At 32.5% G+C, this 27,207-nt stretch overlaps 1 protein-coding gene across 1 annotated transcript in view; it reads left to right on the top strand.

Moving 5' to 3' along the window:
* Positions 1 to 27,207, top strand: part of LOC118193531 (protein turtle-like) — a 1,156,839-nt gene that overhangs the window by 1,104,165 nt on the left and 25,467 nt on the right. The window contains exon 11 of the mRNA XM_085821447.1: positions 26,283 to 26,408. Within this exon, the coding sequence (XP_085677573.1) occupies positions 26,283 to 26,408 (126 nt within the window). The remainder of the gene's footprint in view (positions 1 to 26,282; positions 26,409 to 27,207) is intronic.

The following is a 27,207-nucleotide window of genomic DNA, read 5'->3' as shown; positions in this document are numbered from 1 at the left end:
GGGCTCTTCAAATTGTCATAAATGTTTAAGTTGTTGCAATAAATAATATTGCATAACGTCAATCTGATAATTAAGTAAGTTAATTTTTAGTGTTACCTTTTTTCTTATTTAGAATGCACTGTTCGTTTTAAGTTCAATAGGTTATTTACATATGCTATAACTTAAGCTTTCTCCTTAAAACAAAATCGGATATAAATAATAGATCTTACCTAGTTCTTGATCTTCTGAGCTTCAAAAGAGAGTAATTGTAAATTACGTAGCTTTTAATCCTTTATTAACACATTATATGAAGGACAATCCACTTGAAAAGACACATCTTTCATATTTAGCTACATTCTAAAGATAAAAAGTAAACAAATCAGTTTTAAATTCAAGGGCTCACTATCGCCCCCTATCGGCTGAGTTTGCAACACTCTTATTTTGACACATATCTTAATATATTTAATTAATAAAGTATGGTTTAGAAAGTAACAAAGTCAAAAATATTTTATTCAACATTCATCATTTGTGCATGGTGAATGTCGACATTTGTTGCTATAAGTGAGAAATAAGGATTTTTAGCAAATATTTCGGACATACACCAAGCAACTAAGTGAATGTTGCCATTCACCGGAGAATGTCAACATTCTCCAGATTTCGGATTTTACGATAGCACTAACATACACACACACACACACACACACAGCCATACAAATATTGCACACATATATATACAAGATTTCCCGTCAAGACTGCCCGAACTCTTCGCAAGCAGATTCCTCATTTGGAATACATAAAAATACCCAAAGAACTGTACCTGTACTACGCATAGTTTTCAAGATAAATGATAAATGAGAAACGTATGACGCCATAGCCCGTGCAAGGGAAGAAAAACTTTATTCGAAACGTGAGATGTACTATATCTTTGGGCACTGTAAGTGTAACACCTTACAAACTGCTAGCGAGTATGCCTATCGCTACCCGTCACACCGACTACCGATGCAAGAGTCATCTGCAGGTTGGATGACACAATGAAATATACAGGAAGATACACATAATTTTAAAGATGTTGGGACAAAACTGCACGACGGTTTTGCGCCAGTATAGAAAGATCCAGTACTTTGGCGGATGGTAGAAATTCCCGAGCTTACCATATGTTCACTAGCCAGGGAACTAAATGCGAATAGCAGTGCTGTGTACATGCGTTTACGATCAGAGGGGCTATATCCACTTCGCTACAAAACCTCAAAGTCTACATCCAGATGACTTTCAGCAACGCATTGACTTTTGCAAATGACTATTGCAAAAACATGACACCATTAATGCTTTCGTTGAACATATCTTGTGGATGGATGAAGCATGCTTCGCACATGAAGTGGTCTTCAACTATTAGAACAGCTAGATGTGGTCCTCACACAATCCGATTGCAGATACATCAAGTCCGTCGGTCTGTAAATTGTTTGGGATAACATTCTAGCCAATCGCATGATTATACCATATCTGCTGCCTGAATGGCTCATGGGACATTCTTACTTAGTATTTTTAGTAACATATTTACCAATTTCCTACACCAGTAGTCTCAAACTGATAGCCTGCGGGCCGGGTGCGGCTCCTGAAGGAAATTTATACGGAACTGCGAGTATTCTCGTAAATGAATTAGCATTATTATAACAAGAATTTGAAGAAAAGTTTAAACTTTTAATGGTGATCGAGTCGAATTTTATATTATTTTCGTTACTGAAATCGAACTTGCGCAACACTCCAGAAAAATGTAGAATAGAGCTATTTAAGTTACAGTATGATGTAAATCTTACTCAAATAATTAAAGATACGAGTATGATTAACCTTTTTAATACCTATCAAAAGATAAATATTCTCAGTTACGAATTTTTGGAACAAGAGTAATTGCTTTGTTTGAGCGCATATTTACGTATGAACAGTTTTTCCCATAGTTGAAAATTAATAAATCTACGAACAGCCATGCCGGAGAACATCTACGAGACTAACAAGATCTTCTTGACTGACAATATGCAAAGAAATATTTGCTGAGCTAAGTTAAAAATATTCCGAAAATTCAAAAGAGAAAAAAAAACTGGAAATTCACTTAGTACATAAAATCAATCAGTTTGCAGTGTAAAGAAAGTTTGCTGACAGTTACATTTACAAATAATTCCATCCCTCTTCTTCTAATCAGATTTCTAATAAATAACTGAGAATATTAAGAAGTACAATAAAATAATACTGAGGTGAGTGGGGCATTTAAAAGCTTTTTATACCATTTATTACTGTCAGGTCATTTCAAAATTTCTTCTCTGTGTAGTAAGGGTATTAAAGTATATTTTTAGCAAAAAATTAGAAAATCGGTAATTTCCTCGATTTGGGGGTACTAAGTCCCCTTAACACCTCGACAATTTACGCAATGGAATTGCGTAAAGAAAATTGAATTTAAGTAAATCCTTTATAAATTGTTTTAACCTCATACAGACACTAATGTATTTTCTAATAGCGCTGATATCTACTTTATCACTGTTCGCAACGTCTTAAACTGTTATTGCATGGTTTGTTTTTTCTCTCTCTTGTAATGGTAAACATACTTGCGATATAATGTACTGGTGGTGATCATTTCTGTGGTGGTAGGGTTGATTATGTCCAAACAAAGAACATAATATAGTAATGAGAAATAAAACTTATTTGCCAACTTATAGGATTAAACTAATGGAAAGTTGAATTTTAAGTGTGTATCTCTGTATTCAGATCTTTCAATAAAAAAACAAACAACGAGAAATTTTAGTATAAAGTTAAGCATTGCTTCCAGCTATATAGCAATGCTTCTAGCTTATTACTGTTACGTTTCGAAATTTCCATCTCTGATGAAACTAGGAAAACTCAAATTGCTTTTAATAATTGGTTTGAAAATAATTTCTGTGAAGTTAATGAATACTAGATCTAAAGAGTTTCCTTAATAAATACTCATTACTCTTGAGTGTACTCGTTAATTTTTTTTCCAAATATTTCCCAGAGCAATAACCATTATTATTACATTTTACAGGAAGCATAATTAAATAATATAAATCATTAGAGGTTGATGAAATAAGTGTCTGAAAATCTTTTCTTTTATTCTCCCAACAGATCAACTGAAATATTGAAATAGTCCACTGGTAGAAAATTCATCGCTCTTCCGCTCTGGGATGTCAAATATTTAATCTTATTAGTTTATGAAAAGAATGCTTTTATCTGGATTGTATACCACAACTTATTAACTTCAAGCAGGCTTTGCTTCATTATACCGCATGACTCTTTTCAGCTTAGCTAATTTTACTGTCGCAGACATTTTAATGTTTCTTTTGTTTACCAGGTTTGAAAATTTGTTTGAACTGTATGTAGCATCGCTATAACTTTAAACCTATTTAAATGCCCTAGAGGAAAATAGAGGAAATGCAAGAGTTTTCATTATTTATTTTCAGCTGCATTTTAATTTTTCGACTAATTTGGGTATTTTCATGTAATATGTATGCACATTGGCTTTTACTAATATTTGTGAAAGATTCCTTTCCTAATCGCATGCCCATTCTCTTTTTATAATCTTCTTATGATTAGAAAAAACTTTTAATTGATCATTAAAATTATAAAATGACATTGCATATTAGTGGGACGGAATAAAAGACTTAGATGAATAAAAAAAAAAAAAAAAAAAAAAAAAAAAAAAAAAAGTATGTACTCCTTTAATATTTTTTTCCATTTTATTGTATTTCAGGATGAGCGCAATATTAGCGCAGATTTCAGTGAAGAACATATAGAATTCAATTCGTATTTACTTTAGACATAACAAAGGAAGGGGAGATTTTGAACCGAAGAAAATAGATGCTGAACATGCTAACTGTTAAGTTATATATGTATATGTAAGTCCAGAAACAGGCCGAAGCTGAATAGCTGGGGGATGAACGTAGTAGTAGTAGAAATAGGTTTGATCGGAAGGGCGCGCTCGGTATCCATAAAGCTATGATTCGCATGTCATTTAACTGGTTGTTGTCATTTAACTGGTCTTTAAACTGGTTGTTCATTGGTGTATGGTGAGCGTGAAGGCAAGGACCCAGATGTCGATGAGGCATTTAATGAATGGTTTGCCATTGTTACTTTACGACCAGTGTTAAAATGCAAAGCAGAAGAACTCGCTAAAAAGTTGGACGATGACGACTTTAAAGCTACGGACGGTTGGTTGTCTCAATAGAAATCCAGACATGACATAAAATTCAAGAAAACTGTTGCTTCTTCTTGACAATTGTGCAGCACATCCTCATTTAGATTGCTTGATGAACGTCCAACTGGAATTTCTACCTCCCAAGACCACAGCTTTGGTCCAGCCAATGGACATGGGCATCATAAAAAATTTCAACACCCTTTATCGTGCAAGGTTGGTTAATTACATCCTTGAAGCAATTGAAGAACGTTTGCTGACCTCATCGCCAAAAGCTAGCGAAGTCAGTGCAGAGGTCAACATCTTACAAGCATTTGTGGCTTTAAGCACTGTTTCCTGACTGTGGCTTTAAGCACTTGGTTTTGGAGATGGATGTGGACATGCTCATTGAAAGTCAAAATGATGATTTACGTGTGGAACTTCAACAGGCACAAAATTTCGAAGAATTTTTATCCATTGTCAACGAGCTTCAATGTTACGATGAAAATGAAGATTACGACGCTAAAATTGTTGCTCGAGTTGCAGTAAAACACACGACAGCATCGGAAGACCAAGAAAGTGATGATGATGATGTCGATAATAATTTCGTGCAAGTGACAACACAGGATGCGAGGAAATGCATTGAAACTTTGCTTCGGTATTTCACGCAGCAGGGAATGAAGGCAGCCCCATTGCTGCGTTAGGTGTTTGTGGCGATTTCGTTCACGTGTAGTCCGTCAAGAGAACGCGTCAGATCACATTGGATAAGTTCTTCAAATGTTGACTGAAACTTGGTAAGAAATTGTATTTATTGTTCTTCGCATTTTGAATATCGTGATGAATGTTTCTTAGAATTTGTTTCTAAATTAATTTTCTCAATGAAAAAAAAGTTCGACTGTATTTCTTGTTTGTACATGTATGTACGCCATACATGTGTACCACACCATAAAGTTCATAAATACATTTTAGTACATGATTTACATGTACATTTACAGTTTGCTGCATATAGCACGTCCCGTCTTACAACATAGGACATGTTCGTGTAATCGGACCAGCCGGTTATTATGACCAAAACGATCGCTTACCGATATGATCCGATTAACCGGAATCGACTGTATTAAATACTTGGCTGAAGAATGATAATTTGTACGCCGTATATCGACAAGTTTGATAAAATTTAATGTCTGGGATTTAAATTCAATGCAGATTTTACAATACATGAACTCACAGAGTTGAGGAGAGCAATTATTTGCCTTTTTTTAAAACAATTCCGTATTATTTCTGGATAATTTGTTGCACTTTTTTACTGAAATATTTGGGTATATTTCCTAATTGAATTTCAAAATACAAAACGATACTTTTATAAATTAATAAATCAAGTTTATAAACAAATTATAAGTGCATTTCCAAAATATTTCAATATCGTGTTTGAATAATAAGTTTTTTACTTAACTATCACTGCAAATATATCTTTCGAATTTATATGAATTTACTATGACGACGGACTTATCTATGTTGCATTCCCATTTTCCCAATTTCTTTGAATTTAGAAATACATTTATTCAAGTTTGAATTTCAATTAATATAATCAAATTGGTGAATGTTTGAACTTTATTCTAGTTTCCAGAAATTGAGTCGCAAGATCCTCCGGAGAGTAACTTATTTATAGAGTAACTTAAGTAAGTGATGATGCTGGAAAAAAGCGATCAGCCGTGCACTTTAAAACATTCTTCTTCTACTGTAAAATAATTCGATTCACTGCTTTCCATTCAAGTTAAGCGAAAACTGTAGTCATTAAGAAACTTTTTGGTCCCCTTGGTTTAACACTGCCTCTTGGGCATATCCTAAGGCTTCCCTACTTAGTTAAAATTCGATATTGAATTCCGGCAAAGACAGAACAATTTATTTAACTGGTTTAGATTCAGCACTTTCATCTCAGTTAAGTAAAATACTTGCCGCAGATTAGTCATGGAGAGTGCTTTATCATCGCATTTCTTTGTACAATTTTTAAACAAATTAGTTAATCTATGAAACTAAGTCGTTTACCTGTGCATCTGGGATTTACATGGAGTTTTCAAGCTATCAGTATCTGGCATGACAACACCTACCGATATTTGGAAATCGAAAGTTTAATAGTGCCTTTGGGAAACACGTTTGTTAAAGGTTACGCTTAATATTCCCATAAAAGCCTAACTACTTTTCGTTTCCTAGTAGTTTGCATACAGCCTTTCGTTAGTGTGATTGACTTTCTACAGTGAGATTATAATTTTTAGACGGTATGCAATGAATGACATCAACATTTATCTTCAATATTCATAAGAAGCTTCATGGAAGTTAAAAAAGATAAAAAATAAGAAAATTTAACTCAGTAGTGCAAAGTTTAGGTCTCCCAAAATATAAAAATTTTTTAAAAAAATCATGTTTACAAAAAATTCAAGTCGTTTTGTTCAAAGAACACCATTTTATTAATAAATGCTATTGGTTTGGTTTATGTTGATTGTGGCTAATTCTCTGGCTATTTCGCTTAAGGCAAGGAGTGCCTTGTTGGAGGTCTTTCTAAGGGAAACTGGCTCGTATACATGATATGACGGACGCATCCCGACCCTCCTGTCAGACTTTACGTTGCCCTATGGCTTTTTTCTGGCTGCGCCAAAGACTCGTATGCATGTTACACATTGAACCGGAGGAAAACATGGCCAAGTTCTAGGAGGTCTGAGACCTCCCTTTCAAGGTTTAATCCATGCCTCCGGGACCGTACTGAGAGGGCGCCACCCCTCCCGGTCGCTGAGGAGGGAAAACTTCCCTCATAATTTTGGATTCATCTAGGCAGAGACCGACGGGCGACCATCACGAAGAGATCCACATGGCCGATCTCCATGCAGACTACTCAATAACTAGTTCAATTCCCACTAGGGGGCACCACTCCCTCCCGCAGTATTCCAATTCTCAGACCTCTGAAAAATAACGAGATCGTACGTCCCTCCACACCGACCGAGAGGAGCCAATCCCACTCAGAGGGCCAACACATCGACCATGTAACGTCCCCACCAACAAGGACACGGACTCGGCAGTACCAATACAGTCCCTGCCAAGCCTGAACCTACCATCGAATAAAGGATGGTTCTAGTCAATGTGAAGACTGATTACTTACTGTGCAGGCCGAAACTGTTTAGACGCAAGTCTAGCCAGTGGTCTGGAAGAATCCCAGGTCTCCTCCCCAAAATGGTCGGTTCCGCACAAAAACTCCCATTTAGTCAAATCGTTCCAGGGGGTTGAACGTGGAACCGAAGTACCAGTGTTCAGTGATTTTACCGCTTAGCCGCTGGTAGACTAATAAAAATTATAACCATTTTTTTTAAATATAATGTATGTAAAACTGAAACTGCGATCTTGAATGATGGATCCAGTGTTAGAGAATATAGTAATAAGTTTACCTGAGTAAAATATTTAGCGTTTGAGTCTAAGAAACAGAAAATTAATAACGTAGATTTTATTTTAGCAGCAATTAAATGAAAGCAGCATCCGCAGCTAATGCAGCTGAAAAAATATTACTGCTACAAAAATTAATTCTGAGTAGTTATTCTTAATTTTGATACCCTTTCCTTTACTTTCTTGTTTTCCACCTACAATTTCCGGCCAGAATCAATTTTCAGTACCGCGTTTTAAGCAATTGAGATAAAACCAATATTTAATGGGAAAATGCAGTCACTTTCATAGAAGAGCTCAGAAGATCTCAGTAGAGCGTGTTCTGCCTTCGGGTCACGTCGTTGCTTTAAGCCTACTTTGTTTACTACTACTTACTTTAATTACTACTATTTTATTTTATTCCTTACGTGCCTGTTAGTATTCGCCGGTGAGGTTTACATAACGGCAAACTCTGTTAGTTATTTCTGTACATATTCGGGTAAATTTTAGTTAGAATTAGCTTAGTTTCTTATTTTCTATCTTAAGCCCAAGTGGAGGCTTTCCTACAAGCCCGAAAGTGGGCGACAGTTATTATTCTTTGAGTTGAATAAAATGGTATTTTAACTCTTCTAATAATAATGGTATTAACTTAATAATGGTATTGAATAAAATGGTAGCTGTAAGAACAGCGAATAGTCGCTATACTCTTCTCTAGTTCTATTTGCCAAGAATACTTAAATTAACTTAAAGCACGTAAGAGCTATCTGCCTAACTATCTACCTAGGGATTCCTTCGTGGAGGAATTATTAATGTTTACTAAGGCACTTATTAAGATAAACTGGCTCGTGTTCATATTGCACATAAGAAAGCCTTTGCAATTTGTACCACTGAGAGGGCTTTGGACCTAAGGTGATACCTAACGGTGAAAGCCCACACAGTGGAAATTATATATTGAACAGATATTTTACGGAGTTTTTACAATGAGTATTTTTGATGTCATTGATATTTTTACATGATTTATACATGACAGTGAAAATTAGTTACAGCTTTCTTTGCATTTGCTACGATAGTTCAATGTTTCAGATGATCAATGTTATAGTAGTTCAATGCTTCAAACGATCTTGGTTGATTGATATAAAACATCAGTTATATTTTCAATTTAGATCTTAGGCCGAATATAATAGTTTTTTATAAATGATTATTGAATTAAGTTAATTTTGATATATACAAAATAAATAATAAAAATAAATAATGGATTATATTGCCTATTTTACTATTTTACTATTATATTAGAATCTAAAAAAAGAAATTAGTTGATGAAATTAATTGCTTAGATTATTTGTTAAGATTGATACAGTGTTCTATTGTTTTCGAAAGTTTATTATATAAAGCAGGATGTTTTAATAAATTTTGGGTTCATTCTTTTCAGTACCGATTTCAAGGCATATTTAAGTGATGCTCTTTTGTAAATTCACATTCAAAAACATAATTGTCGGGACTTCCTATTTTATCACATTTGCAAATCTTTGAAACTTTTTTAATATTTTAGAAGTGGACCATGTCTAGTTAAAAATCTTGTAATAGTAAAGGACGATGAAATTAGTTGAAAAATTTGGTATAAATTTTAAAGTTGTTTGTCCTTTTTCAGTATTAGTCCAACTTGATTGCCACTGTAATAATAGATCTCTGAATGTGATATTTTAAGATATGATTTTGTAAAGGGTATTGTAAATTCTGCTATATTTATACCTATTTCTTCTTGATTAGCAAGAGAATCTGCTAGTCCATTACATGGTATACCTGGATGGACTGGACTACAATCTAGCATTGGTCTTAGTACTGTTGACATATTGATTAAACGTTTTTGAATGTCATAGACTATAAGGTTCTGCAATAAATACCACTTATAGCTTTAAGGCTGGATAAAGAATCTGTTTAGATATTAACTTTATTATAGTACATTAACTTAGATATTAATTTGGATATTAACTATAGATATTAACTTAGCTATTAAATCTACTGGATAAGTTTATTACTATTTTAAAGCTATTAATTCAGCTTGAAACACTAAGAAAACTAGCCATGTATTGAGCTCGTTCGTCAGGGTTTGAATACGAGACTAACTATTAGTATTCAACAGTCTTTAACCACTCGGTCCCTCGAGAGGCCAGAAAGAAGGATTAACCAATTTTCGAAAAATTACTGATTTTTAACAACTCCTTCTACAATGACGTAAGGGATAGAGAAAAGTAGCCGCCAAAAATAAGGAAAGATTTTTCTTTTTTCATTTATTATTAGGAAGAAAGAAAAATAGCGGGGCAAAACAACGAAAATGCTGAAATATTTTTCTTTTCCCATTCAATGATTTAATATATTTAAGAGGAAAAGAAAAATACAGCAATGAGCTAAGGCAATAATGGAAAGATATTCTTTTCCCTTTTATCGTAAGGGGGAAAGACAAATAATAAAACCAAACAGCGAAAATAGCGAAGTGAAAATTGAAGAAATTATATATTGAAAGGCCAGGATGTTTCTTTGCTGATTTAATAAATAATTGCTCAAAAATTCATTAATCTCCTTTCTGCTTGTGATACTTATCATTAATTTAATTACCGGTGAAAAAGGTGATAATATTCAGCCCTGAAAGCCCTCTTACTGAAATAAAATTGACTTCAATAAACGTTGATTTTCTGATATTTAATTCTAAATGGTATGATGTTTTTCCTAGCTGTCCTTTCCTAATATTTATTACGAAAACACACCTACTAGTCATTCGTATACATGTAGAGATAAACATTCTGAATCACGCGTAAAGACAGAAAATATATTTATCTTACTTTACTTTATGGAAATTGAGACTACATCAAAATATGTCTATGTATAGTACAGGGAAGATTCCGAAACTTATATTCTATGCTCTTGGACCACATGAGAATTCATCTGTGCTTACTATGTAGGTAGATGAAACATTGTGTAACATATGTTGAACAGTATGTGATCCCTAAATCCTACAAAATCTTCTTAATTTAAAATGAAAATTAACCTTTTTTATTATTATAAAAAATTTTTATAAGATTTTATTTGCTATTATGAGATTCCAATAAAATCATTTTCAGAAAAAATATGAAAAGTTAGCCTTTAATTGAACATACTTTCTGTAATCCTTGTAAGAAGTAAACAAAGTATTGCAATCGCGAAAAATTTTGGTTATCAGATTTCAACGCAATATCCCGGGCCGTTTACGAATCCATTTTGACTGTTTTTATGTCTCCTTATTTTTGACTTTTGAACGTACAGGCAAAATAAAGGACTATTTATGCCAAAATGAATTGATTTCAAAATGGAATTTTTTTCATGATATCTGTACGTGCGACTTAGGTATGTAGGTATCTCACATAATTTCAAAACGCTTAGCCATAGAATGTTCAAATTTTGTATATGGGAGTGCCATAACATTTAGTTGTGCATCTCCTTTTTACATAAGTATATATTATATATATATATACTTGTGTAAAAAGTATACAACTGTAAAGAGAAGCTATGATTGGTTAATATATATGTAATATCTTCAGTAGATCGGCATTGGAAATGATGAAGCTTAGCAATCTGGTCACATAAGAAACCGAGTGTGGTCGTGGAGGAGTGGAAAACACCAGAATTGAACTCACAGAAGAATTTAATTATAGCTCCATATTTTTATTCAATGCAAATAGCAGATAATTTTTCTTTCAAATTCTCCAAAAGCTACATATCCAATAATGATTTAAATTTTAAAAAAGTTTAAATTTAATCTTTCAATTTCGGAACTATTCTAACAAAGGGAAGAAAAAGCGACGGAGGACGGCAAGGTCTTATGGCAGCGATGGCAAGGTGCAGTCTCCTGGAAAATGGCGCAAACTCTTCATTTATAGCAGCGGTTACGTCTAACATGCCTGAATTTTCTCAAAAGTACTAGTCTAGGGGGAAGATCCTGAAATTGCGGAAAGTTACATAGAGGTTTGCCTGTTACGTAGAGCAAAGCCATCGTATTTGTTATATTTTACATATATACTTGTGCCAATGACACAATATATATATATATATATATAGGTCATAATTTAATTGCTTAGGAAACGTCAGCTTCCAGTCTTCTTGGCCGGGGTTGAAAGCGTAGAGACGAAGATGACGAAACTGGGTTTTTGCAAATCACCAATCTTTATTTTCGCGCATATCAAAAACCATCCTTTTTTCAGACAAGATATTTTTAAATCATATTTGAATACAATAATTTCTTATGTAACGGAGATGCGACCGACGTCAGTTTAGCATAAGAAGAAATAAGCATGTAGTTGACAGCGTGGCAGGAGCTAGGAAAAGAATAACGTAATTAACTCGCCAGCGGTATTTATATCGAAGTATATGCAACTGTAAAGAGAAGCTATGATCGGTTAATATCAGTTTTAGTTACCCTTTTCAAGTAGCGTTATATAATTTAGAATGATCTCGAATTTGGGAGAACAGATGAATTTAGGGGGAGAGCATAAAATCTAGAATAGTTAATTTTGAGGTCGCCAATTATTCTTAAAGCAGCCATAGTACTTTGTTATAGCTTACATAGTATATGTAAAATATAAAAATCTAGCTTTCAAATAATAAATTAATAGCCATTTAATTCCTGTCTTCATTCTAAAAATAATAGATCAATAAACTTTCTAACTAAACGAAAAAGATCTGTCATCTAATCTGTATTGCGCACTTAGCCATGACGTCCTACCCAACACCTGTACATTAAACTTCCATGTGATCTGAAATGAAATGCGGTATAAAAACTTAGTTGCGTCGCAACTCTCTCTCTCTTCCTCTCCCTTCCCTTCTGTTTCTAGATACTTGTGTCACCTTGTTGCTACCTATGCAGAGTTTATTTTTCTAATTTTTGTCCTTTAAGAACATGTAATCTGTACACAATTGGGAGTGCATAGAGCACTCACAGTGATAATGTGCATTATCAAGAAATAAAAGTATTTGTGGAATTTAGGCCATGTCTAAAAGCCGGGACATGCCATGCGGCCCTGTCTGCAAGCTTTTATGCCTGGGTTGGATGTTTACATATCCCCCCCGGCATAAATGTGTTTTGAATGACGTCTGTGCTTTTAATGATCCAAGTGGTTTAAATGTTTTATGCAAGTGTTTTAAATAACGAAAATATTCCTGTTTTGGCAACGTGAGATTAAAAAAAAAATGATATTGCCAAAGGTCAAGAAAACAGCTTTCGCGGCACTGCAGGCCTTGGTCCACTAGGGCTGTTGCGCCACTTAGTTTATGCTATAAATGCAGTTAATTGAGTTTCAAAATTCGTCTAATAGGAGAGATTTTCGGGAATAACATTTTATGACGTTATAAAAGATTTAACAATTTGAAGAATATTACAAAAATTTCAACATGCATTTTTAGTCCAAAGGGGCTTTGTCCCTGAAGCACTCGTTTTGCGATTTTGCGTTGAATCACTATAAATGTCCGTTTCACTTTTCAAACTGTTGCCACCAAATGTTAGAGTCTCACATTATATTTGAAGAAACTAAATAATGAGAAATCTGCGTAAATGTATATCTATTTCTCGCATTGTGATAAAACAACGGTACATAGAGCCATCAAATTTTAAATGACGTAATGCTCCTACGAATATGGGCATGTGGAAGACCAAATTCGCAATTTGCTTTATTTTCGATTTCATATTTTCTAAAACTTAAAAAAAAAAAAAGTTTTGAGTAACAAACTCAACGGTTTAAAAGCGAGCAATGGCAACACTCTACGGGGTAAAAAAGAACTTTTTATCTCCAGCGCGCGGAACTGTGTATCGGAAATTCTAAAGATAAGCTTATTTTAAAATTCTTTTGCAACATTGCTATTGAGCTGAATTTTATGGTTTAAGTAAAAAGAACATGGTATTTAATAAATAAAGGTAGCACACGAAACCTTAGAAAACGCCCCTTTGGACGTAATTTAAAATCTGAAAACTTTCAGATTTTTTTTTTTTTTAATCAAATCCTTCTAAGCATGAAATGTATTTCCACTGGTTTGCAGGACTTAAGTTAGTTCCTCGTCGTGGCGATTCTTAATCAGTTTGACTTCCCACCACAGAGAAGCCTGAAACTACTTACTTTTATCTTAAATTGGTATGGTAAGCTTTTGCATTCTTTGATTCTGAGCGGAAATGTAACGTTCTTTACCTCACACACCTCTAAACAGCAAAACGTTCGAGATCATGTATCTTGCATAATAACTTTCAAATAAATTTTATATATTATAATGAACATGCTGTTAATAGCGTCTTGCATTGTAATCTCTGAGGAATGAGCGGTTTTTAAGGTAGATCCGTCAAATACTTAAAATGCAGAGAGTCATTCATATGGAGTGTCATCACAGTAAGCTACAAAAAATTATAAAAGTAATGACAGATATTGCTTCAAAAATCTTAAATAAGGACAAGACTTAAGTCTGTTATTTTTAGATTGAAATAATTTTTTAGGAAAAAATAGATTAAAATATACTGAAATTATTAGAATAAAATAGATTGAAATAAATTACTAGAATTAATATATATTTTTCCCTCTGCAACGATACAGAATGCGGCGAAGCTTTGCAGTTAACAGTTAGGCATATTTTTTAGCATCCAACATAGTATTTATTCTTCTGTTTAAGTCTTTACATCTACTTCTAAGTAAATTTTATATTTATATTTAATGCTGAGATAATATAATAGTTGGAAGAAAAGACTAAACTAAAATTCATGATTTTCTAGTATTAGAAATACTAATTTAGACGACAGATGGCGCTATCTTCCTGTTCGCTTCATTACAGTCCGGTGTATATAGAACAGTTACGCTCGCTGCTTCTTACAAATGTTTTTGCTGCTGATGAAGAGAGATGTGTTGCCCTCGAAACAGATTGAATTTTTTGTCTAAATCTATGCGAAATACAAGGTTGTTTCTTTACTAATTTTAAGTGGGAATGCTACTTGTCATTTTAAAATTTGTGTTAATTAAAATAACTTCTAGAGTTCGTATTATTGTTAGAAATACATTCTATCTTTTAGTAAGTGTACGATAAGAACCTTCAAATGATTGTACCATACAGGAATCCATAACAGAAGTGCTGCTGATATTCAAACTGCAAATATATATTTGAACGAGTGTCAAGCGTTTAATTTAAAATATCCATCGTTTCAAATATAATATCAAATAAAATACTGACGGTGAAATTAAATTAATTTTTTTAAAAAAGTTAGTAAATTTAATTTCTAATGACTTCATAAGCCATTACTTAATTAAGATCTTCGTTATATATTCACTTAATGTTTTCTGGCATTACTTTTCGTTTCATCGAATGCATTTAATTTGCCTTAAAGGAATTTGCGACTCCCTTTTTTTCAATGCATTTTATTTTATTCATTAATTCCGTATTTTCATTTCTTAATTTCATTTAATTCATTTCAAAGTTTCGGAGTTCAAGGTAAAACAATTTACTTAAAAGAATTTTTAATCAATGATCACATTCGAAAAAAAACGGTTCTTGCATAAAATAATTATTGCTGAAAGCATTTAAATACATAATGATATATAGTTTAATACATCGTAATTTTATAAAAAAAAGTAATCATTACTTGAAAGGAATGTAATGCATTAAAATTAAAATGAATTTTAATTTTTAGCTTAAATATTAAAAGATTTTTATAATTACTGCAGCAATTAATATTTATCAATGCCAAATAATGATCATCATTTATTTTTAGTTAAAGCAACTCTACGACCGTGTGTTATGGTTGCAGAAAGCAATTAAATATAACGATGGATTAAATGTAGTTTAATATTAGTAAAACGTTCTTTTGATGTATGAATGTAAATTGCATATGCAAATGGAATAAATTTATGCGTTGGTCTTATTAGTTTCGCAAAGGTTGATATTTGTTGTAAATACATGATTTTAAGAATTCGATTTCATTTATATTTAACCATTAAATGTTACCGTAAAGTGTGAATAAAAGTTTTAACAAAAATTAGAATAGTTTAAAATCGAAATAAGGAGCCCAACCATATATTCTTCAATAATAATATAACTCTTTCAGAGCCATTGATGCCACTTAGAATTAAAATATTTCCCTTTTTTTTACTTAATTCCTACTGATTCCAAATGAGCACTGTTATAATCTACAAACATTTACCCACCGAAATATATTTTCTTTTTCTACCAGTAAGATGGTAGCGCTGTCCCTGTTGATGAATGAAAAGATAATTTTTTATATTTTACTTTTTCACGATAAAGACTGTGATAATCATTTGCATTTTTGGGGCAAATGAAGAGAATTAATAGTATCAAATACATTTTAATTTTACTTTTTAAAGTTTATAAAAAGTATCTGAAATATTTTAACAAATATTTGTTAGATAATTTTATTTATTGAAAGAGATACGATTCCAAATGCCATTAGTGGGGTTTGAGTGCAACTCAACACATCTGGATTTGTAGTATTATTACTCGTGTTTTCTCGCAGTATTATCTTACACTTGAGATGCGCTTAAGAATAAGTATTGGATTAATGAATTTATGTGATATTTTTTAAATATCAGTCGATTAGATAGAAATATCAGTCGATTAGATAAATTATTTGTTGATGCTTTGTAAAGCTTTTAATATTTTTCTTTTAAACTTTGAATTGGAAGATCCGATGAGGAAATAAGTGAAAAATGTCACAGTTAATTCAGCTAAGGATGATGAAATCTTAAATTTAATTAATAATCAGTGGACTGATGTAGCTCAGTATATCTGAGTTGGGATTATATTAACTTAGATTAAAATAAAATATGATAAAGAAGATGTTGAATATGAAAATAATTTGGAAGAGGAGGAACTAAACATTAATAAATTCGGTAATGATAAAAAAAAAGAAATGTTCAACCAGGTTGTGAGGCACAAGGAAAAAAAATGAAAAAAAAAATAGTTTTTTTTTTTTTTTTTTTTTCATGAACTGATTGAAACTATTCTTTGAATAAAGAAAGACAGTGAGAAGTCTGATTCTGCAGTTCCAGGACAAATTTCAGCTACATGGCTTGAATTATTTACACAATATAAAAACCCTTAGACATTTTTTGTGTTGACAATATTACTGCTAATTTGGTTAATAAAGCTAATGCATAAGAATATTTAAATAAAAAAAAATTAAGTTTGCAAATTCCACATTAAATTTAGAGAGTTTGAATATTAATCGAAGGTCGAGCTAAATGTGGTTTTTGACATTTTGCTCGAAATATCATATTTACAGTATGTTAAACCTTAAGGCGCTATCTTCTTTTTTCATTATCAAAATTGTTATGGCATATTACAAATATCTGTTATATATGTAAAACTTTAAGCAGTATGTATAACATTTGTTACATTACTTAACCAATGTACTGAATCAGTTACATTTTCACATGAACTGAGAAACAAACAAGGATGATTAAGACACAATAACACGCCGAATAAATACTGATTCAGAAGTCAAACAACAAAAATCAGCGTTAATTCACAAAATTTTCACAGGACTAGTTTCGATGGTTTTACCGAACCATCATCTTCAGCTGCAAAACCGCAAATGAACAAGATAGGAAATGATGTTTAGATAAGATAAGAAAGCCTGGACAAGAATAAGCAAGTGGCGCCATCTGTTGGCGAAACCAGAACTAAAACATAATTTCTCTAAAAGCCGAAGGCAAATTTGGATTGGAATTAGGATCGTTAACTAGAACAGAAAGATTTTTATGAATGTGAAATGCCTCTAGAAAATCCAGTTCTCCAATGGAAGATGTTTTTTGAATAATTTTGGCAGCAGAAAAATTGAAAGTGTGATTTTCGGACCAACAATGTTGAGCAACAGAAGACTTCTGTGTTTCCTTTTTTCTAACATATGCCTCATGTTCTTTGACGCGAAATTTTAAGGCTCTCTTAGTTTGGCCAATGTAAATTAAACCGCACTGGCAAGGAATCCTATAAATACCCCAGGAATTCATATCCGGAATGGGGTCCTTGAGTATAGAAGTTGGAATTTTATTGATGGGAGAGTAAACAACCCGAAAGTTAAATTTCTGCAAAATATGTGCAACTTTATAGCTAATTGATGGAAAGAAGGGAATGACAACAGAATTTTTAGAATCTCCTAAAACAAGAGTGTGCCTTTTAGTGTGTTGAGATGAGAATTTTTTAACTGCTTGATTAATAATGTTGGGTGAAAAGCCCCTGTCAATAGCTATTGCTTTTAAATAATTTAGTTCTTCATCAAGGGCTAGTTTGGAGGAGCAAACTTGAAGAGCACGGAAAACATAGGAATAAAATGAAGCTAACTTTTGTTTAGTCGGATGACATGATTTAAAGTGTGGTGGAAGGCAAACCGATGAAGGTTTACGGTAAACTGTAGTACTGAAGTTGGATGTGTTACGTGTGACCAGAATGTCGAGAAACGGAAGAGAATTGCAAGTCTCAAGTTCAAAAGTGAACTGAATAGCAGGATCAATAGAATTCATTGTTGAAAGAAATCTATTTAAATCATCTTTATTACCTTCAAACAGGGTAAAAGTATCGTCTACGTAGCGGAACCATGCCGGGAAGTTTAAAGTTTCAAACAATTTTGATTCATAATAATGCATGTAGATATCAGCCAGGATGGGACTGAGGCGGCTACCCATGGCTAATCCCTCAGTTTGCTTGTAATATTTATTTTGGAAAACAAAATGTGTTTGTTTCAAACAGAGTTGAGTGAGAGAAATTAGCTCATCAATTTCGATGCAAGAGAAATGAAATTCGCGAAGTCTGGTTTCTAGACATCTTAATGCACCCTCCACTGGGACATTGGTGAATAATGATTTTACATCAAAAGAAACCATGAGTAAATTACGAGGAGAAATGTTTTTAACCTTTTTTACAAACTCTATTGAATTTTTTATGGTGTAAATGTTATTGTCTAATAGAGTGGAAAATCTAGAAACTAAATATTTAGCTAATGGATACGAGGCAGTACCTAAATTTGATACAATAGGGCGGAAAGGAATACCACTTTTATGAATTTTGGGAAGAGCATATAATCTGGCACAATTCGCAACAGATGGGATAAGCGAATGTTTTAAGTTGCTTGAAATGATTTGCGAAGATTTGATCGCAGTTTTTATTTTGGATAAGTCCGAAGGTGAAGGATCTTTAGGGATCGGATTATATGGTCCTTCGTTTAAGAGTTTAGTGACACCATCGATGTAAGTGTTTTTATCCATGACGACTATCTGGCCACCTTTGTCGGCCTTTGAAATGACAATATCCGGGTTAGAATGAATCTCGCGCATTGTAGCTCTTTCTCTCGCAGTTAGATTTGGTTTCAAAGGTTTATTATTGAATTTCACATTATGAGCGATAAGATGCCTAATCATTTCTTTCTGTGAATCTGAAACTTTACTGAACTTGAAAGCTTTTTCGATAGGAGCCAAAATCTTTGGAATCGAGGGTTTACAGGTTTGTGAGAAGTTAAAATTATATTTTAGAATTCTCTCTTGTTCTTCTGAAAGACTAACATTAGAAATATTAACTATTGGCTTGATGTTTACAATGGGAAGATTTTTTGAACTACTTGAACTGGAAGACTGTAAAAGAAGTTTTTCGAATTTAACTGCAAGGGTGATTTTATGACGGTTAACTGCATTCTCCGTTCTAGACCAAGACTTTTGTTCAAGGGCAGTGAATTTTGGATATGTTTTAGCGAGTTCCAGATGAAGCTTATAGAGTTCATGTTCAATTTTGGACAATTGTTGACGTGTATCCCTTATCACGGATCGAAGTAAGGCAAGTTTGCAATTTAACAGAATTCTTGAAACGCGACTCGAAGGTTTTTGATTAGATTTGATTTGAATAAAATTGGGGATCAATTTTTTACATTTACATTTAAGTAAAAAGTCAAGATGATTCAGGAATTTTTGCCGTTTCAGGCGTAATTTAGTGAAACGATTAACGGATGAAGGCATGATAAACAATGCAGAAAATCAAACTAAATTAACTGAGCAATAATAAAGTACACACAAAATAGCAGAAAAATCCCTCACTGAAATGAATAGAAAACAAAATGTTTGTAAGCAAAATGCATGAAATCAGACAAGCAAAGCACAATATCCAAATGTATAAAACATAAACATAACTTGAAAAATGCAAAAATGTACTCACCGAAACTCCTACGATCACAAAATGGCGGCCACACCACGTGCAAAAAAGAAAGCAAAATGTAAGCCTGTTTGGGGCTTCTATAATTAAGACACAATCAAAGCAATAGCTATTGACAGGGGCTTTTCACCCAACATTATTAATCAAGCAGTTAAAAAATTCTCATCTCAACACACTAAAAGCCCCACTCTTATTTTAGGAGATTATAAAAATTCTGTTGTCATTCCCTTCTTTCCATCAATTAGCTATAAAGTTGCACATATTTTGCAGAAATTTAACTTTCGGGTTGTTTACTCTCCCATCAATAAAATTCCAACTTCTATACTCAAGGACCCCATTCCGGATATGAATTCCTGGGGTATTTATAGGATTCCTTGCCAGTGCGGTTTAATTTACATTGGCCAAACTAAGAGAGCCTTAAAATTTCGCGTCAAAGAACATGAGGCATATGTTAGAAAAAAGGAAACACAGAAGTCTTCTGTTGCTCAACATTGTTGGTCCGAAAATCACACTTTCAATTTTTCTGCTGCCAAAATTATTCAAAAAACATCTTCCATTGGAGAACTGGATTTTCTAGAGGCATTTCACATTCATAAAAATCTTTCTGTTCTAGTTAACGATCCTAATTCCAATCCAAATTTGCCTTCGGCTTTTAGAGAAATTATGTTTTAGTTCTGGTTTCGCCAACAGATGGCGCCACTTGCTTATTCTTGTCCAGGCTTTCTTATCTTATCTAAACATCATTTCCTATCTTGTTCATTTGCGGTTTTGCAGCTGAAGATGATGGTTCGGTAAAACCATCGAAACTAGTCCTGTGAAAATTTTGTGAATTAACGCTGATTTTTGTTGTTTGACTTCTGAATCAAACAAGGATGAATTAAGCTTATTATCTAAAAGTCTGTGAAAATTTCTTTAAAAAACCTCTCTTAATTAATTGTCTTATTCAGATTGTTTTAAGAATTTATATTCAGACATTGCCGAATTCATCAGACTTCATTTGCATTGAGAGAACATAAATAATGTAAAACTTAATGTATAGACATCATTTGGAAAATTGCCCAGTTATTAAGTTGTACATCATTAAGAACATTGACTAACTACTTCAAGAAGTGTACCCTTTTGGGAGCGCGCTTTTCAAAAGCAAATTGCTCGCGTTCTCTCTACGCACTAGGGATCTATGAAATTTTCATGCAATCAGTTATTTCAACTGTCGAGAATTGAATCCGTGGAGGGCTTAGTGATCATATCAGCTAAATCACTAATGTGACATCCAGTGTGAGAAGGTAGTTATTAATCTGCAGATTTAAATTTTGGAAATAGCTAGCTGTTTCATTGCGAACTTTTATTATCATTCATAGTCTCTCGAAATGCTCTTTAGAGTAATTTGGGTGGAAAACCAATTATTTTGATCTACAAAAGTTAAAAGACTACCTGATCTACAAAGTTAAAGACTGGCACTGGTCTAGTGTTTAATAATATCATCTGTGTACGATAACGAGTATCTAGTAATAGTCTAACAAAATAGTTAAAGGTAACCATTTAATGATTTAAAGTCCCACTTTATGTTTAATATGATCACTGTCCAGGAAAATTTAAATGAAATTTAATCTTCTCTAAAGATATTTGAGTTAATTTAACAAGTTTGTAAAATTAATTCGAATTTTAGTTAAATTTGTATTGAAAATATCTAATGAAATTGTAAATATTTTACATAATATTTTAAATGTCAAAAATCGTGATACATCCAAAATTAAGTTTGATAAAAAATTGCAGTTATGTTTTCTAAAATGGGTACATATGAAATCACTAAATTTTAGATTTAAGGTTTTCTAAGACGATTATAATGAAATCTATTTTTATATTATCCGTTTACATAGCAAATCGGGTTAGTTTTAATCTGTTATTTAAACGTTACTTTCATTATATGAACAAAAATACTAGTATTTACATTCAAAAATCAAACTAAAAAAAAAAAAAAAAAAAATCTAAATCTTTCAGATTTTACATTACGCCCAAAGGTGCGTTTTACTAACGTTTTGTGTGCTACCTTTACTTATTAAATATCATGTTCTTCGTACTTAAACCATAAAATTCAATTCAACAGCAATATCGCACGAGCATATCTTTAGAATTTCAAATACACAGCCTCGCGCGCTGGAGATAATTTTTTTTCATACAGTATTGCCATTACTTGCTTTGAAATCGTTGAGTTTGTTAATTAAAAATTCGTTAATGTGTTACAAAATATGAAATCGATAATAAAACAAATTCCAAATTCAGGCTTCCAGATGCCCATATTCAGTGGAAGAATACATGATTCAAAATTTGGTGGCTCTAGGTGCCGTTGTTTATCACAATGCGAGAAACATACATACATTTATGCAGACTCTTTATTATTTTAAATATAACACAGGGCTCTAATATTTGGTGGCAACAATTTTAAAAGTGAACCTATATTTATAGTGAACCAACGCAAAGTGTCAAAACGAAATTAAACCCCTTCTGTTCTAACGCCCTTTGGGCTAAAAATAGGTTAATGTTATTATTGTTATATCTTAATAACAACAATATTAGTTATTATTAATTTTGTTAATATTATTTTATGTTTGCATATGGTTAAATATTTAAACTATATCCATATAATAAAATAAATTAGAAAGCTACAAGAATTTTAATGCTAATTGTTATTATAACACTCCTGCCAAATTTTGAATTTACTAGTTTTGCGTGAAACATTTCTAAACTTTGATAAGCTCTTTATAAACAGTACGCGTTTAAAATTCATAGACTAGAATAGTAACAAATGCTCATAATATATTCAGTAAAGAAAACCTTCCGTTTTAAAGGTTGACGGTATTCTAGCATGATTTATGCGCTTTTAAAAATGTTAATCGAAGGGTGTTCCTACGCTGCTTTTGTATAATCTTATGAAGTATAAAATGATACCTCTTTAAATGGAGATAAGATTTTCTTATCAGTCTTATCTTTTCTCATATATCACAAAGTCGGTTCTCATAGAAATGACCCCTAAAAAAGCATCAAACGACATATTATTATAATACTTGTCTCCTCAAGTTAGGCATGCATTTTGGAAATTGTTGAATGAACTATCATACACAGAAAAATTACAGAGACTAATATTTAAGATGTTATGTTTACAAAGGTGTAAATATATGAGCTGAGGGCGCAGCGCGGTCCACCTTGCAAATCAAAGCTTGCCCTATGACCCTATACGGGCTACGCCAGTATAAAAATCACCGCACAACTATACAGACACACGAATCACACAATGCCAATGGCTTCTTTATTGTTATGAATAGTCTTCATAATCTTATGTACTATTCCTCTTGCCTTAAGTAAACCATTTTTCATAAAATCTATGTTCGCTCCATCAATGCATCTGGTTAACTTACAATTTGTAATAAAGTAGACATTATCTCCTACTTTTGTACATACTTTATATAAATCATTAAGGTGTAAAGATATATAAAATGCTAAAATATAAAAATGTTATACATTAATTTGTGTGTAATGATTTTACGTTACTGGCAAGAAATGCGTCAAAAAGCCTACGAAACGTCTCGAATTGCTGGTGCGCAGCGCGAAAAAGGCCCGAGTGGCAAAGGGTTAAGTTTTTAGGAGCCGGAAATTATGAAAAATCAAGTATACCCTTTTTCAGGATTTGAATCATGGCAATGTATAGAAAATATTAGTTTCACTGCATTTATTTTCTATCATAAGCTATTGTAATTGCTAGGTGGATGTCCTAATACATATGCCGCAAAAATGTTCACGGGGAATGTGATAAAATTATATTAGTTCGATTGACTTTGTAGAGGCCATTAGTTTTTTTTTTTTTTTTTCCAATGGGTTAAATAAGAGAAATTATTTATATTCTTGTCTGGATATTCCATCCAACCCGTCTTCTTCTTTCTATTACATCTGATCTGAATCAGATCAGATCAGAACAGATACATAAGTCTGAAACAGATCAGATCCATAAGTCTGAATCAGATCAGATCCATAAGTCTGAATCAGATCAGATCCATAAGTTCATTCGCCTTCATAACCTCCAATACGACATTAAATCTCTTCAGCAGATTTTCAGGGTCCATGACAACATAACTAAGAAGATGTTGTACGATATCTTCATGGTTTTTACATTTGGCGCAAGTTGGAAATGTTTTAGCATCACGGCAATAGCTGACGGTCCTTAAATGTCCTGAAGTCAACTCAGCCAAAGCCGTTTGGTCTTTTCTGTCACCCTTGTCACCTTCAACCAACCGTGAATTTTCTAGCTGCTAGCTGGACGTTTAACTAATTATATCACCAAAATGCTCACTGTAATACGATAATTACTCAAAGACATACTTTAAATGTACCTGTAAATTAGTGTTATGTTAAGATTAAAATAAAATTATCAAGGATTAAATTCCTTAACATGAAGCATTATCTACACATTTCCTATACGCACCGTATCAAACTCTGTCTCGTATTCACTAAATAAGATGAAGCCATATTTTATGTCTCAGATAGCTGATCTAAATTTTGCACAGTTGAGTAACTTAACATAAAATTGTTGAAAGACTGAGTTTTCGTAGTCGTGCCGATATCTTGGTGACGAATCTGCAAGTCAGAAAGCATTACCAGGAGTAATAACATACTTGCCTTAATCCAAAGGTAATGCTATTGAATACAACTCAGCGATTAAACATCACCAAACATGGTATTAACTATCTGTTGAAGATTGTTTTATGTTTGTGAGAGGAACTGCTGTAGAATAATTTCGTTAGATCTGAATGCGAATGGCTTTGATTCAACGAGTTGATTTATGACCCAATCATTAAAGCCAACTAAATCTGCATCTACGTGCCACAAATAAATTACACCGAGATTCAAGGAATTATAGAATGTTGATTTATTCAGATATCAAATTCTAGACGTTCATAGTTAGTTGAAAATACTGGCGGATTTAAAAGCAGTTTAAAAGTAAACACTTGGGGTAATTATCTGTTGGTTATCACCATCTACTGTCATTAAGAGTAGCAAATATTTTACCATGCTCATTTGTTAAAATATTTGTTAAATTATTTGCAGTGTTTCATATTTATGTTGGAGTTATTTGGCAAAATGTGTTTCAGCACCTAAAAAATATATTACTCGAGGAATGCCAAAGTAATCTTTATGTCATCAGTCATAATAAGGACTCTGAATAGAGGAACATAGCGTAAAGACCAGGAGATATTTGTATTCTAGATAATTTTGATGCTAAAAATGACTAATGATAAAGTATTTTAAATAAGACAATGGATTTGAATCTCTTTTAATCTGACCCCTGAATATAAGTAGTTCGACACGGATTCATAACCTTAGCAGCGAACTGTTGCATTGATGTTATTGTGCATTTCTCTATTCATAACCCATCAGTTTGAAAGTACTCCAGGGTCCCTCCTCTTGAGTCGATAGCAATCATATTTGTTGTCTGTATCAGTAAGCTGAACGTATTAATCTAAACAATAAAATAAGATAAATACTTCTCAAAGAAAATTATTAAGATAAATTTATTCCGTTTCGGTGAGGAACCATCAAATAAATTTATTCCTGTTTCAGCTATTTTATCTTAAAACCTTGCTTTAGAAATTCGTACAAAACTAAGAAATTAATATCAACATTCTTTAAAATAGTTTACTTGTTCATTTAGTGATTTCTTTCTGAATTTATAGGTGTATTGAAATTTGACGTGTTATAGGTAAATAATATTTGTTTCAAAACGAACTGAATTTTGATATTCTTTTCGTCAAAGAACGATATTATTAACATTTGTTACTGAGGAATAAATAACTCGAATATATAGTATTGCATAAGAAATGTGTTATATAACTCGAATATATATCACACATACATTTCTTATGCAATATTTCCTTTAAATGTAAATAAATTGTAAATGATAATATTGATTAAATTTTGCGTAATAAAGGCCAGTATTTAATGAAAACAAATTGGCAGTTATAGTTGTTTATGTTCATGCAGTGAATTATACTTGTAACAGAAATATTTGGATTAACCGAACTACTTTTATCGAGCGCCATCTAGTGGCAACGAGAACAGCTTATAGTCGCTCCTTCTCCACCTGCGATGAGGATGTATTATCAAATATTATTTTTATCTGAACTTTAATTCTAAATGTTAGGTGTTCCGTTTTAGTGTATGTTCTGTTTTGATGTATATTTTCTTTGTAATTCTTTCTGTGCTCTGTTAATAAATACTTTTATTCTAGCCAGCGTGTGAGTTTTTAGAAGAACGGTTACATGCTCTATATAAATAGCCGCATACTTTAAATAATTGAGTTTGCATAAAATACGTTGTTAAATTTTTAATTACTTATTTATTTTTATTGTCACTGAAGTTAAATTATTCGTTTAAAATTTTGAATTATGCTATGAGTTCAGTTTCTGTGAAAGGTGTGGTTAAGTTATCAATACATAATTTCATTAATTATGTATTCTATTTTTATTAGGAATGCAAGGCATGATTATTATCAGACCTGTTCTGGGTCTTTTAATTGGAATAGTTGTTGCCTTAGTTATTGTCGCTGTCGCCGTCATTATTTATATGAAAATGAAGAGGCATCGAAAAGACAAAGGTATGTTTCATTTTAAATTTCAAGCTAAAGCTTATTTTTGTGCTTAATTTACACTGATATGTATTTCTGTTAGACCAGTAGTTTTCATAATTGCATTAATGTAAAATTCTTACTGTTGTAAACGAAACCTTATAGAGAACTTGAATCATCATAGGAAAATTTTATCAGAGATAACTTTTATCATGAACCCTCTGACCGGCCAGGGCTTTCGCTTAGAAAAGCACAGATTTCCCAGAACTACAAAAAGAAAAAAAAATATTTCCTTGATATTAATGTAAAAATTTTCCTGGTGTTTTATACCTGGATTTGTGTACTTTTATTACATTGCCTTAATTCCTTTAGCATGTTTTAATATGCACGTATATATACGTCCTTGCAGATATCACAAAAAATAGTCTAGGCCGTATATATACGGTCTTGCCGGTTAGAGACTTTCTATAGATTTATTTAAGTGTTATACAACGCTAGATTTATAAACAGCTTTTACCCATGGACCATTTTTCAAAATTAGTAAATATTTCAGTTTCGTAGTATACCTCATATAAATAGCTTTTATTTTTGCTCTCTTTCTCTTAAATTTTATAGAGTATTAAATGAAAACTATGTGAGTTGGTCAGATAGGTAGTGACACAGGTAAATTCTTCATTCCCGAAGATATGGATAGACATTATTTTTCCAACAATAACCTTGATCTCACCGAATGTTACGGAATAGTTTGAGAAGCCAAGCAATTATCATGCGCCAATAGTGTACTTACTACTTGTTAGCCTCTAACTGAATCACGTATGTGTTTAATAAT

The sequence above is a fragment of the Stegodyphus dumicola genome, chromosome 7 (assembly GCF_044657685.1).
Source record: "Stegodyphus dumicola isolate Sdum_Otavi_A_Nest chromosome 7, ASM4465768v1".
Lineage (NCBI taxonomy): Eukaryota > Metazoa > Arthropoda > Arachnida > Araneae > Eresidae > Stegodyphus > Stegodyphus dumicola.
Note: the sequence above shows the minus strand (reverse complement) of the source record. Positions and strands in the feature narration are given on the sequence as shown.